Source organism: Orycteropus afer, unplaced genomic scaffold (genome assembly GCF_000298275.1).
Source record: "Orycteropus afer afer isolate SDZICR_OR568_19922 unplaced genomic scaffold, OryAfe1.0 scaffold00113, whole genome shotgun sequence".
Lineage (NCBI taxonomy): Eukaryota > Metazoa > Chordata > Mammalia > Tubulidentata > Orycteropodidae > Orycteropus > Orycteropus afer.
Window position 1 is genome coordinate 2,691,733 of NW_006921700.1, and position 18,400 is coordinate 2,710,132.

Here is an 18,400-nt window from a genome sequence, read left to right on the forward strand (position 1 = left end):
TATTTTTGTCTTTGTCTCAAAGGTGTGTCTCTTGTAGACAGCATATTGATGGGTTATGTTTTCTTATCCAGTCTGCAGCTCTCCATCTCTTGAGTGGTACATTTAATTCATTGATATTAGTGTAATTATCGACAAGTATGAATTGGTTGCTGTCATTTTGTTATGTGTTTTTTCATTTTCCATATAATTTTCTGTGCTGAGCTCATTATGTTTATGAATCATGTTATCATTTCTTTTGTTGCTATTGTTTTAGTGTTTGCTAAATATTTGTGCTTGTCCTCTTTTTTATTGTAATGTGAAGATTTATCATTTTTCTTTGAGGTTACCCTGTGATTTGTAATTTTCTCCCTGAGTTTAGAACAGTCCATTCTATCTTGCAACTCTCTTGACTTCCTCACCATTTAGAAGTTCTTTTGTTGTTGTTGTTATGTGCCCTCAAGTTGGACCCGACTCATAGCGACCCCTCCTTGGGTTTCCAAGTATAACTACACTATTTTTCCCCTCTTTTTAGTTTGTAGTTGTCCTCATTTGCTAATTGATGTCTCTGGTTCCCTGTTTACAACTTTGTAAGCTTATTTTACTTTAGATACTTCCATAGCTGTGTTGGTTCCTAGGTTATATCTTGTGTATTAATGGTCTGTTGTTATTTCCTATTGTTGGTTCTCTGTTCAAAGGACTCCCTTTGTACCTCTTCTAAGGTTCATCTGGTTTTAAGAAATTCTCTTAATTTCTGTTTATCTGGAAATCTCCTAATTTCATCATCATATTTGAGGGACAATTTTTCAGGGTATATAATTCTTAGTTGGAAATTTTTCCCTTTCAGGGTTTTATATATACCATCCCATTGTCACCTGCATGGTTTCTGCTGAGAAATCGGAGCTTATTCTTGTTGGTTGTCTTTTGTAGTTAACTTTTCGTTTTTCCCATGCTGCTTTCCGGATTCTTTCTTTGTCTTTGGTTTTGGTGAGTTTGATGATGATATGTCTTGGTGATTATCTTTTGGGGGGTCTATCCTGTTTGGGGTTCACTGGACTTCTTGAATGGATATATTCTTATCTTTCATTATACCAGGGAAGTTCTCTTCCAACAAATTTTGGACAATTTCTTCAGTGGTTTTCTTTTTATCTTCCTGTTCTGGAATTACAGTGACTTGTAGGTTATTCCCTTTGATGGTATCCCACATGAACCTTAGGCTTTCTTCATTTTGCTTTGATCTTTTTCCTGATTGATCCCTTTCCAAAGACGTATTCAGGTATTTGTCTTCAATCTCATTAATTTTGTCTTCCATTGATTCAATTCTACTCCTTTACCCTTTCACTGTGGTATGTATTTCTGAAAAGTTAATATTAATCTTACGAATTTTTATCTGTAGATTTTGTATCATTTCTAATTTTTCATTTAGTTTGTCATTTGGTTCTTGTATTTTCTTCCAAAATTTTTCTAGGGTTTTGTCTGTGTTTTCCTTAATTTTGTCAGTGTTTCCCTTGATCTCTCTCTCAATCCTTTGAGGATACCCAAGTATAATTCTTTTGAATTCCATATTAGAGAGTTCCAGTGCTGTTGCTTCCTCAGAGATGTGTTCTGGGTCTGTATCCTTCTCCCTTGTTTCTACCACTTTATCTTGCTTCTGTGTGTGGATTGTGATGGTCTGTTGTCTCTGAGACATCGTGACATTGTTGTATTTAGATCTCTGTTAACTTTTTGTGAAGAGCAGCTAAGGGTGAGTCAGGCTCTTCTTGGCAGTTATTTATTATTGGCCAGTTGGTGGAGAAGGAAGTGGTGGCTCTCACTCAATAAGTGGAGCTGCAGGAGATATGGGTGTGGTTGCATCTTATGGGTACAGTTGATGTCTCCCACTCAGACAAAAACAACAATCAAAAAAGTAAAAGCAAGTGGACAAAAAAACACACTGCATAAACACACAGGAACAATCACTGAAAAAAGAAAAGGGAAGGAAAAAAAACAGTATCTGGGAAGAGGGCAATAAGAGAAAAGAGATAGAGTAAGATAGAGATAGAGTAAGAGGATAATTAAGGAAAAAAATGGGAAAAATCCAAAAAGAAAAACAAGGAATGGGGTGGACTAGAAAAAAAACAAAAAATGGGACCCAGGAACAAGGGAGAGAGAAAAAGCTGTAAACTAGAACTTGGGAAAGGAAGAATAAAAAATAATAATAAAAAGGATGAAAAATAAAGAATAACAGTAATGATTTTAAAACAGACAAAAACAAGCAAAAAAATCTGGGTGGGGCAGGGCACCCAGGTCTGTCAGAGCACACAGACTGGAATGAAATTCCTGCCAGCCCAGAAGGTGGGTGGGAGTGAGGGATGGCTGCACCTCCTTTCACCAAAAGGGTGTGGGTGTAAGAGTAACAAGGGGAATATTGCACCCTTCCAGTTGTTTGTGTCTGGAATGTCCTTTGAGGTTCCTGGCAAGTGGAGCCTATTCTTAGGTCCCTAGAATCTGAGAGAATGCTATTGCTTTAAATATCCAAAATGGCTGAACCACTTGTAAACATTCAAAATGGCTGGGTCCTCTGGACAGGCAAAAGTCCGCAGCTTACCCTCTCTCCCTCTTCGCTGCTTCCCCTTTTATTTGTGAGCCACCACTGCAGTCCTCGGTGCAGCCCCTTGACTGGCAGGGTGGTTTTTCGGTTAATTCTTAGGTCCTAACGCCACTTGGCAATATCCAAGCTGTCTATGCTATCAGGATTGTTGACAGACTGCAGCTCTGCATGTCTCCTTTTTTGGTGTTTTCATGCTGGTTCTTCTACTAGTTGGAGTGGTAGTGGACTACCACTTTCGTTTCCTTCCTTTTAAAGCTCAGGGCTCCGGAATTATCTTCTGTATCTGTGTTAATTGATTCCCCTTTTCTTTTTTGAAGAGGGTCTGTGTAGTTTGTCTGCCTATTCCACCATCTTCCCAGAACCTCCCAACAGTCTCTTAATTCCAAACCAATAGACTATGAAAACAGAATGAGGGACAGGAGGATGAGGTTGGTCAAAGAGAAGGGCTAAGTCCAGGGTGCCATGTTGGATCTTGGTTTCCAGTCATTGAGAGGCTGGCCTGCTTGCCTGTTGACCCCAGGGTGTCTGTGTCCCCACTGCATCCCTCCCCTCCCAGGGCTGCAATCCTGCTGCTACAAGCTTGGCCATTCCTCTGCTGTGTCTCTGGCCCATGGCCCTCCTCAGTGGCATTGGCCTGAGCTGCATGGTCACTTGCCCTGCTTTTCCTGGCCCAGGTTGCTGGAGGCCCAGCTGCAGGCCCAGAGCCGTGAGTATGAGGAGGAAGTGGAGAGCCTCAAAGCCCAGGTGGAAGCCTTGAAGGAAGAGCTGGACAAGCAGCAGCAGACCTTCTGCCAGACATTGCTGCTTTCCCCAGAGGCCCAGGTGGAGTTCGGCATCCAGCAGGAGTTATCCCGGCTGACCAATGAGAACCTGGTGAGTAGCCATGCCTCACGGCTCAGTTCTGAGAAGTCACTTCCTAGGAGCAAGTGGCACCAAGGATGGCTTTTAGGCAAGTGGACAAGATAAGGTTCTAGAAATACCCCAGTCAGTAAGGTTTGTAGACCTATTCCCATTATCTATTGCTGTATAACAAGCCACCCCAAAACTTAGTAGCTTAAAACAACAACCACAATGGTTTGGATCAGTGGGGGCAACTAGTCTTGACTCCACATGGTGTTGGCTGGGCACCTTAACTCTGGCCAGAGGGTCTGAGACAGCCTCTACCCTGGATCTGGGGCCTTGGTTCTCTTCCATGTCGTCTGTCTCTTTCCACATGCTCTCATCAGCCATTGGTCTAGCCTGAGCCAGTGCCAGCTAGCTTCCAAGATGAAAGCAGAAACTACAAGGCCTCTTAGGGCCCAGTCCCAGAGCTACACATCATCCCTTCAGCTACATGCTCTTGGTCAAAACAAACCACATGGCTAGACCCAATGTGGGGGCACAGGCTCCACATCTTGACAAGAGGAACAGCATCATGTGCAAGGCCAGGCGGGATTGCAGGTGGCCTTCCTTGTGGACAGCAATGCCAGAGAAATGGAAGAGAGTCTGTCCTCAGAAGTCAGACTCATAAAAAGAAAGAAGAAAATGTTTTTTAAAACCTGAACCTACATGGGATTAACCTAAGCAATATGGAAGAGGGAGAACGATAGGGGAGGCCTGAGCTGAGCCAGGAGACCTGAGGGTGTGTGAACCATGTTAGAGGGGTGGCAAGGAAGAGGAGAGCATGGACAAAGGCACTGGGTAGGAGTGATACTGGAGGGCTGGGTGGCCCTAGAGTTGAGTGTGCCTGTGGGGCTACAGCTGGAAGCGCCTCAAGCCCGCCCAGCCATGGTGGTTGTCTAAACTTTATAACCAAGTGGCCTCAAGGAAATGAACCTTGCACCCTGTCCCCTTCCTGTCTGCATGTCACTTTTTGTCACACACACACACACACACACACACACACAAGTGGCTCTGTGGAAAGAAAAAGCACTAGTTGCCATGAAGTCCATTCTGACTCCCAGACTGGAACTATGCTCCATAGGGTTTGCAATGGCTGATGTTATGGAAGGTTTTTCTGTATAGGCGCCTGTAGGTAGACTTGAACCACTAATCTTTTGGTCAGCAACTGTTTCCACCACCCAGGGACTCCTTTATACACTGCCGAAAACCCAGCCATTGAAAACCCCCTGGAGCCCAGTGCTGCTTTGACACACTTGGGGTCCCCATGGCTTGGAATCGACTCGGTGGCAGCTGGTTTTTATGGAGAGAAGCACGCAGATCAGAATGCCAGGCTGGCTTCTGCCAAGTATGGAGATAGTGTGGGAAACACACTTGTCAGCCTCGGCCCCCTGCAGGGGTCACTGACCAAGTGGTGTGGTAAGTGACCCCCTGACAAGGAGGGCTGTTCACCAGAGAGAGTTCTGGGTCAGCTCACAGGGACAGGGCTTCCAAAGCCACATGGGGAGAGTCAGTGAATGGTCCCACTTTGAGAAACTACTAGGGCAAAAGAAGATGGCACCATGAGTCCTTCAGCCAGATGAATGGGCCCTGGGGCACAAGGGTGAAAAAGAGGAGGAGCCCCCAGCTTGTAGCCTAATGGAGGTTCCTTGCAGAGTACCCCGCTTTCCCAGGCAGGGCTGGGACCCATGGGCAGCAGTCAAGTTCATGTTCACCCTCCAGCAAACACCAGTGCCTGTCACATGCCGGCTGCAAAGCACTGATAACCAATAGGGAACTCGAGGTGTGCACACAGCATGCTGGGTGCCTGAGAGGTCGCGTTTATGGAATTCAGAAGCACAGCTTCCAGCTGGAGTGACTGGGGAGGCCACTGACCTTCCCAGAGGCCCTGTGGAGGGGAGTGTGATTGCCTTTCTTGGCAGCGACTTGAAAGGTCGGCCGTGTCTCCCGGGGCATGCTTCTCTCAACTTCCAGATGCATCCAGGGTGGAGCTGATTCTTTTCTAAGCCATCCATGGTTTTACCCTCAGCAACTTTGGGCCTCACTAGTTCCACCAGCTCCTCACCCATGAGGTTCAGTCCTGTGTTCCCTTTCTTCTTTCCTAAACTTTCCCACGTCAAGAGTTCTTGGAAGTGGTTCCCGAACTTTGCGGTGTGTTAGAATCCCCAAGGGAAAACAAAGTTGAGTGGACTCGAAACCATGGCAAACCTACTTGTGTCACCTGCCCCACAGAGTTTCCAACACAATGCAACGCGCTGCTGTCGAGTCAGATCCGACTCATAGTGACCCCTCCTTGGGTTTCTGAGGCAGTATCACTACGGAAGCAGATTGCCCAACCTTCCTTCCAAGGAGTGGCTGGTGGGTTTGAACCGCTAGCCTTCTGGTTAGCAGTCAAGGGCCTTAGGCACTACGCCACCAGAGCTCCCACAGGATTTCCAGTGGCCGGTTTTTCGGAAGTAGATCACCAGTCCTTTCTTCTGAGATATCTCTGGGTGGCCTCAAACCTCCAACCTTTTATTTATTTTTAATTTTTTATTGCTATTTGAGTGCACATTTACAAAGCAGATTCGTTTTACTCTCAGCAGTTTATGCACGTTTGATTTCACAGCCCCAATTACAACCCCAACCATGAAAAGCTCTTCTCCCCGTGACTACCCCTTCTGTGTGCCCTTATCTAGGCATTCTTGCCTGTTAAGCTTCCCTTCTGTGTGAATGCTGCCCCTTTAATGTCTCACAGTTGAGAACCTTCAACCCTTTGTGGTTAACAGCCAAGCGCATTAACTGTTTGAACCACCCATAGACACCAGCATCCAGTAGGGGGCTTTTAAAACTCCCAAGACCCTGCTTGTGCCCAATACCAGTTAAATCAGAATCCCGGGCTGGGGGGGGGGGCATGGGGGCTGGCCATCAGGAGTTTTTAGAGATCCCCAGGCGACTGATTCCAAAGTGCAGCCATGTGTTGGGCCATTCCCCTTAACACAGTAGGAATGCAGTACTCAGAGGTGTAAGATGGGTACAGGCTTAGACGACCAGCAAACCAGGTGCAGGGCTTCACCCTTGCAAAGCCATGGTCACAGTCATGTGTCAGAAGTCCCCTCTGTGCTGGAGTGGTCCAGGTGGGGTATGGTATTTCCTGGCTCTTTTCCCAGAACCTGGCTAAGGTGTCCGAGCCCTTGAAGACAACTGACCATAGGAGCTGAGGCCCTCCTTCCAGATTCAACTTTCCTTGTTGGAGTGGCTCGTGTTTTATTAGCTGTGGACAGAAGGTGCAGCATCTAGTGTCTGACCTCCCAGGGTGTAGTGATGGTTTTCCATGTGGTGGAAAAGACAGAAAACATGTCTTCGGGTCTGGTGATATCATGGAGAGGGGAGTGTGGGGTCAGATGGGAGTTGTAGAACTGGGGTTCTTGTCCTGACTCTGTCTGGAGCAGTCACCTATAGAATCTGTCTCAAGTCTCTCAAGATGCCTAAGTCCTCTGTACACACTGGCCTCTAGCTCAGAGTTCCCTTGCAGGTCCATGCAGGTTTGTCTCTGCTGCCTCACCTGCCATTCAGGGTGGGTTTTCCAATAGCTCTCAGTCTGAGAACCGTATTTTAAAATCTATTCTTAAGCCCTCAATGACATCTCTCTAGGTCTGTAGTGTGCAGTGGCCGCAGCACTAGGCTTTTGGCAACTTGTCTGAAGATCAGCCTTAAATTGTCCCCCCAGATGTTTTCTGACATCCCAAGAGGGAGTGCTCACCTCTGTCTTCTGCATCACTCTAGCCTTAGAGCCTTGGCTGTGATCGGGGGCAGGGGTCCCTTTTCTCCTCTCTGCCTCTCAGGCCACAGAGGATCATGCTTCCCAACTGGAACCAGGGTGGCCCTCACACAGCAAAGCCCCAGCCCACCCCAGCAGCTTGCTGTTCTAGGTCTCAATGGGCTGATTTGCTTCTGTGCCAACAGTTGCTAGGGATGGGGCAACAACACAGAGCCCACAGCCACTGTCTTGTTTGCTTCTGGGCCCCAGGTAGTCTCCCTGTCCTACTGGCTAGTCCTGCCAAGTGTCCCCCCTTCATCCTCACACCTCCACCTGTCCTTCCTTCCAGGGACACTGGCCATCCCACTCCAGGACTCTCAGGCTGAATGTCTCCTGGGGGGTTGGCATGACAACCAAGGAGGCACAGCTTCCGTAGCCTGGGGATCCAGTGAGGCCCCAGTAAGGCTGAGCCAGGAGGAGCTGCCCTGTCCTTATGGAGAGGGCCCTCTGACTTACACTTAGCTCCCTGGTGCAGGTCTCGGACCAAGTGGGTCAGACCCACGCTTCTCAGATGGCCATCCACAGGGCCCCTCCAGGCAGTGACCACCCTGTACGAGGATCCCACTTGGCACAACCTGGGGCTGGGTTCCCAGCTCTTCTCACACTGTTGCCTCTGCTCTCAGGACCTTAAGGAGCTGGTGGAAAAGCTGGAGAAGAATGAGAAGAAACTCAAGAAGCAGCTGAAGGTCCACATGAAGAAAGTTCAGGACCTAGAAGGTAGGGTGGGTGAGCAGTGCACGAGCGTGGGTTGGAAGCAGAAGGGACTTGGCTGTGCCTCGGGGTGGTGAATCACCTGCCCCTTTCTGGACACTTTTTCCATTGCCCTGACTTTCTGTCAGCGATGCCCTGTCCAGCGGAGTGAGAGAGAGAAACCTCCACCCTGAGAGTTTAAACAGTCTCAGTTTGTCAAATCTGCATGAAGACCCTTGAATTTGTAAGTATTTGGGTACTTACACTCTCACTCTGAGCAAGGCTCCAAAAGGCCAAGGGACAGGGAGCAAGAAAGATAACCCTGTGGCCCTTGCCCCCAAAGGGTTAAAATTGGGAGGCAAGACTTTCTGGTATGAAAGAATACTGTGTAACCAGTTAAAAAAAAAAAAGTTGCTCTTGAGTTTCCTGGTGAGCCCATGGGTGTCAGAGTAGATCTGCCCCATAGCGTTTATGATGGATTGTCTGTTGGAAATAGATTACCAGGCCTTCCTTCTGAGGCACCCTTGGGTGATCTTGAACGTTCAACCTTTCCCTTACCAGTGGACATGTGACCTGTTTGTACCATCCAGGCAGTGCTCGCTCTGTAACACAAAGACCCAATCACAGGGCCCTCCCTCCTTGTGATGGGGAGTCAGGAGGGAGAGGGGGCAGTTCTGTGATTAAACCTCCCATCTGAAACCCAGCAGAGACGGGTCAGACAGACATTTAAGTCACTCCTCCAGAAACACACAGAAGGTTGGCTTCTCTCCCTGCTGTAAATCTCATCACGTTATCCTATGGTAGTTACGGTTGTGTGTCAGTTTGGCTGGGCCTGGTTTTGAGTGGCTTGGCAGCTGAATGTATCTCTTCTCTTTGATGAGACTAGTAATCACCTCCATAGTGGAATCTGCTGTGAGCAGCTGAGTAGCTTGCCTTTGGGGTGTGGTCTGCTTCCAGTATATAAGGACAAGCTTTGAGGAAGATCTCTACCTTTTTGGCATGCTTGAATCCTGCATTTGCCCACATCTTCATCCAGTGGCTTGCTATGTTGCCTGCAATTTGGGGATTGTTCTTGGACTTGAGTCAGTGGACTTTTGGTTTTGGGATTGTGTCATTTTGCTTGCTGACCTTGGGTTCATCAACCTCAGTAGCTGCATAAGTTTCAAGAAGCCTCCAGCTCCAGTGGACCTAGAACAGGTGCAAGAGCTGTAGCCCAAGGTCAAGGGGCCTTCACCCAGCCCCTAGAGCTGGCACTCTGAATTTGGACTTCTAGCCTCCCAAACCATAAGAGAATAAATTCCTATTTGTTGAAGCAATCTACTTGTGGGATGCCTGTTATAGCAGCACTAGAGAACCGAGACACAGCCCCTGCCCTAGCATCATACTTGCCACTCCTGCTTGGGCATCTTGATGTCCTCATCCTTGCAGCCTCTGCTCAAGAGCCATGTCCCCCAGGATTTGAGTCCCATCTTATCCTGTCCTACCTGTCAGTCATATTACCGATCATCAGTATTTTGTTTAATCTCTTACTGTGTCCACCTGCTGCTCTAGACCCTAAGCTCTAGGAGGGCGGGGACATCTGTTCTCTTCACCCTCAGGTCCCAGGTCCCCACCAGGCACACGCACACTTTCTAGCAAGCTGTTTTTCCCTGTACTTGCCCACAAGCCCCTTCATCTTCGGATTTCCTTTTTCTGTTACTCACGGTCTCACTCTCCTAGTTGCCCAGGCATCAAGCTTTGCCCCTGTCATTCAGTCTTAAAGACCAGCTGCTCCCTCTCAAATGCTTGTCTGCATCTGCCCTCTCACAACCCACTGGCCAGCCCTCACCCCCTAGCTTGCAGACAGCTGCAGGAGCTCCCCAGTGCCCTTCCTGAGCACTGTTGGCCTTGGTCACCTCCTCCTGTGTGCAGAATGCAATCCTGGTCTCCTTTGACATGCCCTGTCGTCTCTCTCCTGCTCAGCTGCCCAGGCGCTGGCCCAGAATGAGAGGAGGCGTGATGAGCTCACCCGGCAGGTCACCGTCCAGCGAAAGGAGAAGGACTTCCAGGGCATGCTGGAGTACCACAAGGAGGATGAGGCCCTTCTCATTCGGAACCTGGTGACAGGTAGGACCTGCTGTGATACCCCACTCCCATTTTTCCACCCTCACCCCACTCCTGTTTCTCTCCCCACCATAACCACCCCTGCCCGATCCTTCACCTCTGACATTACCCCACCACCACCCCATCTCTGTTCTCCACCTCCCATCCCCCACCTCGGACACTACCCCTCTGCCACCCCACCTCTGTCCTCCATCTCCTACCTCTGACATTGCCCCACTACCACCCCACCACTGTCCTCTACCTCCCATCTTCCACTTCTGACACTACCCCGCCACCACCCACCTCTGTCCTTCGTCTCCCACCTCTGACACTATCCCTCTGCCACCCCACCCTCTGTCCTCCACCCTCCACATACAAACACCTCCCCGTAGCCTCATTCCCCCTACAGCCCCAACTCCATCCTCTTCCTCTTCTCCACCCCCATCATCTCAGCTGTTGCTCCTGATAATGACTCACTGCTCTTCCAAATAAGAAGTTTATCTTTTGCCATCTGGATCAACAGGTCTAGGAGGGAAGGTCCCTGTGCTCGGCCTGGGGGGTGGAGAGGGCAGGAGGGCCCCATGTAGCACCCCTCCCCAGTTGTCACTCCAGCCTCCCTCTCCTTTGGTAAAACTCTCTGTGAGCGACAGAGCTCTTTGGCAATGACATCAGTAATGCTCCTTGGCTACTCGTGTCCTTCTACCAGGCTCTGCTCAGCACGTCAGACTCCATGCCTCCTCTAACCTGTCAATGTCCCTTTCAGTAGGAACTACTCTGATTCCCATGTTACAGCCAAGGAAGCCGAGATCCTATCAGTAACTTGCTCAGGTCACACAGCTGATACTTGGTGGGTCAAGCATTCAAATCCCTTATGTTTGGGTAGAACTTTACAGTGTAAAGTGCTATGTAACATGCTTCCAAGCATGGATTCTGGGATCAGATGACCTGGGTTCAAATCTGGCTCCTTTACGTCCTAGTTGTGTGACCCTGGGCATGTTACTTACCTTCTCTGTACCTCCATATCCTTGTGTATAAAATGGAGGTGTGGTTGTACCCACAGCATACAGCAGCACTGTGCCACCAGAGCTCCTTAATATCTTGTTGTTTGAAGTATGGTCCCTGGAGCAGCAGCAGTGGCAGCATCACCTGGGAGCTTGTTAAATGCAGACTCTTGGCCCATCCCAGGCTCCTGAACCTCAATTGCCATCCTGTGGAGATGCCAGCTGACTCTTACGCACAGTGAGGTCTTGGGAACACTGGGTTAACACCATTAGCAAAGTGCTCAGCTTCACGCTGGTCACCTAGTGACAGTTATTTCTGTTGCTGTATTCACCTGGGCTTTGTCATCTGGGCAGGGGGCCAGGCTGGCCTACATGCTCCCTCACGTGTGGCCCAGGGTTACCAGGCAGCTGTGAGCACTGCTTCCCAGAACTCCCCCTTCATGGGTTGGTGCTTCAGGACTGAGGAGCCCCCATCCCAGGTGCTATTAGGTCAGAGAAAAGCCCCCTGCCCCTCAGGCTCTCTCTGACTGCTCAGGAAGGTTGTATCTGTCATACTGACAGGCTGCTCAGATTTTCCCCTTGGCAGTTCCTCTGGGGGCCGGCTTCTGTGGCCTGCTTTCCTCATGGCCTAGCTTGCCAACTGCACCAGCTCCCTCCCCTCTGGTCTCACATCATCTGGCTCCAACGAGCCCAGATTCCTGCTCTGCACCCACACAGCCCAGGACCCAGCTCAGAGCCAGGAGGAGGGTCTAGAGGAGAGGTTCTGGGTAAAACAGGGAGGAGTCTGGTGCTCTGACCCTCTGACCTCGAGCTGCAGCTCCCCTCCCTGTGGTCCCTTGCTCTCCTTTTGTAAGATGGGGAGACTGCACTGGCCCCACCTACCCCCACCATGAAGTAACAAACCAGTGTGAAAGTACATCGTCAAAACTGCAAAACCCTCCTCAAATGTGAGGAACTCGAAGAAGTGGTAGCTGCTTCTTGCAGGGGGATTTGAAGTTCAAAAGAGAGATAAACGTTATTTTATAGAAATTTACTTTTTCCAAAAAGTATGTTGCAGTCTGCTTTGCGTACACCCAGGGAGACAGGAGAGTGGTCTCTGCCGAGGAAGACTGTGCTTTCGTTGTTCAGCTGGGGAGTTAAATAGCTTGGTTTTTACTGAGTATCCTGCTCTTATAAAGGCTATCCTCCTCTATGATTGTCCAGTAATTAAAGGTGATGTAAGTTCGGGCCTCAAACTTCCTTCAGCAGGCTGCATCTTGTTCACACATTGCTAGGAGCAAACCTTTAATCTACGGTGAATGAAACATGAAGTTCACAACATCAGAGAGAAAGAAAAACAATGAGGCTGGCTGTTCTGGTTACCTAGTGCTGCTCTGACAAGAATATACCACAAATAGAATGGCCTTAACAAACGGAATTTATTCTTACACTTTGGAGGCTTTAAGTCCAAGTTCAAAGTGCCAAGCGCTATGGGCTGGGTGAAAGCCCCTCAGCCTTGGGTTTCAGTTCTGCCTCCAGCTCCCAACCCACTGAAGCTAGAAGCTTTTCTTCACTCAGACAGCTGCTGGCTGCTGAGGCTGCCAAGCCCAAGGTTGACAAGTAAAAAGGCACAGTCCTGATGTTACCAAACCACACAGCAGGCCATTCATTCAAGTCCATTGTAAGTCCCCAGGTCAGCAGAGCATGGCAGGCTGCTGAACAACAACACGGCTACATGCAAGGTCCCAGTGTGCCATAAGCTAGAGACTATCCCCAAGGCTTCTCCTTATATACAGGAAGCAGACCACACATACCCAAAGCAGCTACTCAGCTGTTAGTGGTAGATCCCACTGTGGAGTTGATTGCCAGTCTCGTCATAGGGAATAACTACCACCAGCTGCCCAGCCACTCAACCAGGCCCAGCCAAGTTGACATACAAATTTAACTACCACACTGTAGCCTGATGCGTGGCTGTCTGGGACTTTGACAACGTCTCCTCCCCACAGCTCTTGCTTAGGGTGGTCCCAGGAAGGACCATATCCCGCTAACCTGCCTACACACAGCTCTCAGTCATCTTCCCACCAAAAGACCCCTCCCAAAGAGCCCGTGATTTTATTGAACCCCTTTTAGGTACTCAGCTAACTGCTATGAAGAGAAAAGTCGAACCCAAGGTCCCTGCCCCCTAAGAGGACAACATTTAGCTGAGAGAGGGAACTTAGGTCGCAGTAGAGTGTACCAAAGTCGGATGAGTTGTTTGCAGTCTGCACGTGGGTCACGCTGGAAGCAGATGCTGTAGGTTGGAAGTCTTGGCCTTAAAATGCATTTTGCTGCATAAATATTATTGGCGTCTAATTAGAGCCAAAGACTAATCTATGACCCTATAAAATGCCCCAATGTTAAGCCTGTCCCTGTATTCTGACCTGTAGTGACATTAACTGGAATGATGAGTTTGAGGTGACAAAGCAACCCGAGTACCAACTGGAGATGCTGGCAGCATATTCCCACCTGAGCTGCCTGGCAGAAGATTTGAGGATGTGCCCTGTCCCCTCCCCTGGTGCATATGCATGTGGAAGGGAGATGGCTTCCCCTCATTGTCATTCAGCACATGAGGCCTGGGCTGGAGGTGGGTGGGGGTGAGAATACGGAGCGGGGCAGCAGGGAGAATGCCTGGGGTCTTGTGCCCAGCTTATTCCATTCCCCACAGAGGCCTGGTGGCACAGCGCTTTCTTTAGTGCGTGACTGCTAACTGAAAAGGTAGTAGTTGGAACACACTAGCCACTCTGGAAGAAAAAGATGTAGCAGTCTGCTTCTGGTTCTGTAAAGATTACAGCCTTGGAAACCCTATGGGGGAAGTTCCAGTCTGTCCTATAGGGTCACTATGAGTCAGAATTGACTCAATAGCAATGGATTTGGGGGGTTTTGGGGATACCATTCCCCAGCTCCCCTCACTCACCTTTCCTCTTCCTTTGCACGGGGCTGCTCCTCCCCCTCCTCCTCCAGCTCCTCCTCCTCCAGCTCCTCCTCCTCCTCCAGCACCTGTCACCACCAGGTGCTCTAGGCCTGGTTGGTTGCCTCCCCTGCTTAGTCTGGAGTGGATCCCGAGACCCTCGGGGCTTCAGTCAGGAAGTCCCATGGGGCTGAGTATGAGTCTGCGGTTAATGGCGAGGATCTTGGAGTCTTGTGGCAGGGCAGAGGTGGGAGTGAGAAGAGACTGGCTGGAGGAAGTAGGAAGTGGGTTAGTGGCCATCCCCGACCATGGCCAAAGTAGCCCTGGCCATGAGGGAGGCTAGTGAGGGGATGCCAGACAGTGGCACTGAAGCGTTAAGGGCATGGTTGTGGCAGAGTGCCTGCTGGATCTCTTCTGGCTTTCTGAGCATAAGCTGCCAGGTAAAGTCCCCGAATGGGCCAGAGGTCACACCAGCCTTCCCAATGCTCGGCCAACACGCTGTCTTTGTAAGTGACAAATTCTCCTTGGACCTGCCCTCCTTGTATTCTTGCTGCTAAAAAACCCATTGGGCCCATGATAGGATGCAGAGATACAAAGGAATTGGAAGTTCTCCCAATGGGGGAGACAGGCTCGTCTGCAGCCTGTCTCTGACCCAGACCCCTTCCTTCTTGGCTGTGAACCATGGTATCTGGGTATAAACTTAGGCCAGGAGCTACTTGGGTTCATTTACTCCACGTTATAAGGACAAGGCATTAACAGCCCATCTCAGTGTTGTAATCTGAACAATTAGAAAGATGGTTTAAAAAAAAATTAATACATTAACCATAACAATGTTCAACAAACTGAGAGAAGATATTAATAATGTATATAACATAAGGGATAGTATCCTGGATACATTTTTTAAAAACTACGAATAAGAAAAATGCAAATAATCTAACAGAGAAATGGGCACGATATTTTAGCAGGCAATTGACAGATGAAATCTGATCAATGAACATATTAATATTAGCTCAACCTCACCTATTTGATGATCATGATCTACATTAAACTAATAGTGTGGACGAGGCTGGAAGAAGTAGAAACTCCTATCAACCTCTGGTTGCAGGATACATTGGTACAGCTGTTTTAAAGATTAGGTAGGTAGGTAGGTAGATAAACACACACATACATAGTAGATTTGAAGGTATATAAAAATCTAGGCTCCAGAAATCCTAACGGGGGACATTTTTAGGAACATGATTCTGTATGTCTTGGTTTTATCTGATAGTTTCTGCACCTACTAGTTGTTGGGCCCAGAAGAAGTTTGTATCTCCCAGGGCAGCTGCTCCCCCACTCCTCTTAGTCCCCACCAGCCAGCCCCCTAGTCCCCTGACAGTCCTATTCTTAGAAGAGCTACAAGAAAATATTGGAAGTATTTCTATTTCTGACCACGATTCTTAGAGCCCAAGTGTTCCCTGTAAACCTAACTCCTGCTTCTCGGTGTTGTTGCCACTGGCAGACCTGAAGCCCCAGACCCTATCAGGCACAGTGCCCTGTCTCCCTGCCTACATCCTCTACATGTGCATCCGGCATGCAGACTACGTCAATGATGACCTCAAGGTGCACTCCTTGCTGACTGCCACCATCAATGGCATTAAGAAGGTCCTGAAGGTAAGTGACCCTGCAGAGGGGAATGGTATGTGGGGGACAGAGGGAGCCAGCCTCTCCCCATTGCTTCTCTGTGTCTGGGTTTTACAGTAGTAAGTTCTCTGAAAGCAAATGATTAGAGTACAGGAGCACTCAACCATGTCACTGGGATGCCCAGGGTAGTTCCCAGAGAAATACATCCAGGCTCAGAAATGTCAGGAAGCCCAGAAACCCAGGCTAGGCCTCCAGCTAAGCATCCAGGGAGTCCTCAGTGCTTGCAGATGCCTTGAGGAGGAAGGGATCTTGGGGCAGGAAGAAGTCCAGTCTGACTTGGTTCTGTCCCAGGGTGATCAAGCAGCACAAATTGCTGAACAGAAGTTGAGCCAAGTCCCCCAACTTGCCAGTGATGAAGATGTCAGAGAGATGTGGTGCCTCAGCCATGGGTCAGGAATCTGTCCTGGAGTGAAATGCAGGGCACAACCTGAACATAGGCCCTCTCTAGACCTTTCTAAGGGGCCAGACACTTGCCCAGAGCACTGACACAGGAACGGACTGGCATTCATCAGCTTCCATGTTGAGGCAGCCACACCAAAACAGAGCTGCTCACTAAGAGTCCAGGAATGCCACTTGAAGGCACAGGGCTCTTCATGAATGTAGTGGCAGTTGGGCAGCCACAGCAAGAAGTTGACCTACAGGGAGATGAAGCCCAGGCATAGGGGATGAGGGCCAGTGGCATGAGGTGAGATTTTTAGGGGTATTAGCTCTCAATAAGGAGCTCTGGTAGCATAGTGGCTAAAGCACTTGACTGCTAACCAGAAAGCTGGTGGTTCAAACCCACCAGCTACTCCTCGGAAGGAAGGTTGGGCAATCCTACTTCCGTAGTGATACTGCCTCGGAAACCCAAGGAGGGGTCGCTATGAGTCGGGGCCGACTCAGCGGCACATAACAACAACAACAACAAGCTCTCAATAACTCCCAAGAGTTAATGCTTTTGGAGACTCTTCTGCTCACAGAACACAGCCATTTCCAGGATGCAAAACCATCCCCAGACCAATGCTGAAGTCCCCTGAGCCACTGTGCTCTGCCCCCACTCTCCTACGAAGAAAATGCCAGAGCTAGCCTTTTAACTGCTAGCTTTAAGTCAATTTTCCATCAGCTCTACTGCCTTCCTTGCTGTGGGCTCCATAGGCAACTTTATCCACTCACAGCTCTAAACCTACATTATCTACATGCCAAACCAAACTAGTTGCCAACAAGTCAAGTCCAATTCCTGGTGACCCCACATACGTCAGAGTAGAGCTGTGCTCTGCAGGGTTTTCAGTGGCTGTGACTTTGTCTCCGAGGTGTCCCTGGGTAGACTCAAACTTCCAGCCTTTTGGCTGGCAGTCAAGCACATTAACCCTCGCACCATTTAGGGACTCCATCTACATGCTGATGACTCTTAAATTTGTGTCTCCAGCCTTGACCTCTTTTAGGAATTCTAGCCTCTTTCTTCATATTTCTACCTAAAGTTCCAACAGGCAAACTCAACCTATCTAGAATGTTTGTGATTCCCTAACCGCTAACACCTGCACCTCTCCCACTCTGTACTATTTCATTTAAAGCACACTGCTCTCCTAGTTGTTCAGTCCAAAACCTTAAGGATTATCCTTCATTTCTTTCTCTCTTCCCTAATGTTCTGGTTACCTAGTGCCACTCTGACAGGAATATACCACAAATGGGATGGCTTGAACAAACAGGAGTTTATTCTTTTACAGTTTGGAGGCTTTAAGTCCAAGTTCAAAGTGCCAGGCTCTAGGGGCTGGGTGAAAGCCCCTCGACCTTGGGGTCTAGCTCTGCCTCCTGCTACTGGCCCACTGGAGCTAGAGGCATTTCTTCACTCAGACAACTGCTGGCTGCTGAGGCTGACAAGCCCAAGATTGACAAGTAAAAAGGCACAGTCCCAATGTTACCAAACCACATGGCAGGCCATTAATTTAAGTCCATTGAAAGTCCCAAGGTCAGTAGTGCATGGAAGGCTGCTGAACAACGACACAGCTACATGCAGGGTCCAAGCATGCCATAAGCTAGAGACCATTTCCAAAGCTGCTGCTTATATACAAGAAGCAGAACACATTCCCTAAGGCAGCTACTCAGCTGCTTACAGTAGATTCCACCAGTCTCATCATGGGGAATACTACATCCAGCTGCCCAGCCACTCAACCAATCCTAGCCAAGTTGATACACAAACATGACCACCACACCTAATATCTAGTCCATCAGCAAAACCTGTCATTTTGATTCCAAAACAAATCCCAAATCATACCACTTATCACCATTACCACTACTTCGATCCAGTGCAAGGCCTGGTTATTCAGTCCTGCAGCAGCTCCTGTTGTCTCTGTCTTCTGCCTGCAGACAGAGTGGCCCTTTGAATGGTCAGAGTGGTCAGATTTCACAATTCCCCTATTTAAAACCTTCCATTCAACACAATCTCTATCAAAATCCCAGCTGGCTTTTTTGCAGAAAATGATATGTTGTTCCTAAAACTTGTGTGGAAATTCCAGGGATCCATATTATGTAAAACAGTCTTGAAAAAAAACAAAGTTGGAGGGTGCACATGTCTCAATTTCAAAACTTACTACCAAGCTATAGTAATCAAGACAGAGTGGGACTGGCACAAGGATAGGCATGTAGATAAACAAAATAGAACTGATAATCTAGAAATAAACTCTTACCTCCACAGTCAATTGATTTTTGGCAAGGGTGCCAAGACCATTCAGTGGGGAAAGAATAGTCTCTTCAGCGAATGGTACCAGAACAACTAGACATCCATATGCAAAAAAAAAAAA

The 18,400-nt window shown here is 48.7% G+C and overlaps 1 protein-coding gene across 1 annotated transcript in view; it reads left to right on the forward strand.

Moving 5' to 3' along the window:
- MYO5B (myosin VB) overlaps window positions 1–18,400 on the forward strand; it is a 351,393-nt gene that overhangs the window by 290,379 nt on the left and 42,614 nt on the right. The window contains exons 31-34 of the mRNA XM_007943854.2: window positions 3,241–3,439; window positions 7,868–7,961; window positions 9,897–10,040; window positions 15,442–15,593. Of these exons, the coding sequence (XP_007942045.2) occupies window positions 3,241–3,439; window positions 7,868–7,961; window positions 9,897–10,040; window positions 15,442–15,593 (589 nt within the window). The remainder of the gene's footprint in view (window positions 1–3,240; window positions 3,440–7,867; window positions 7,962–9,896; window positions 10,041–15,441; window positions 15,594–18,400) is intronic.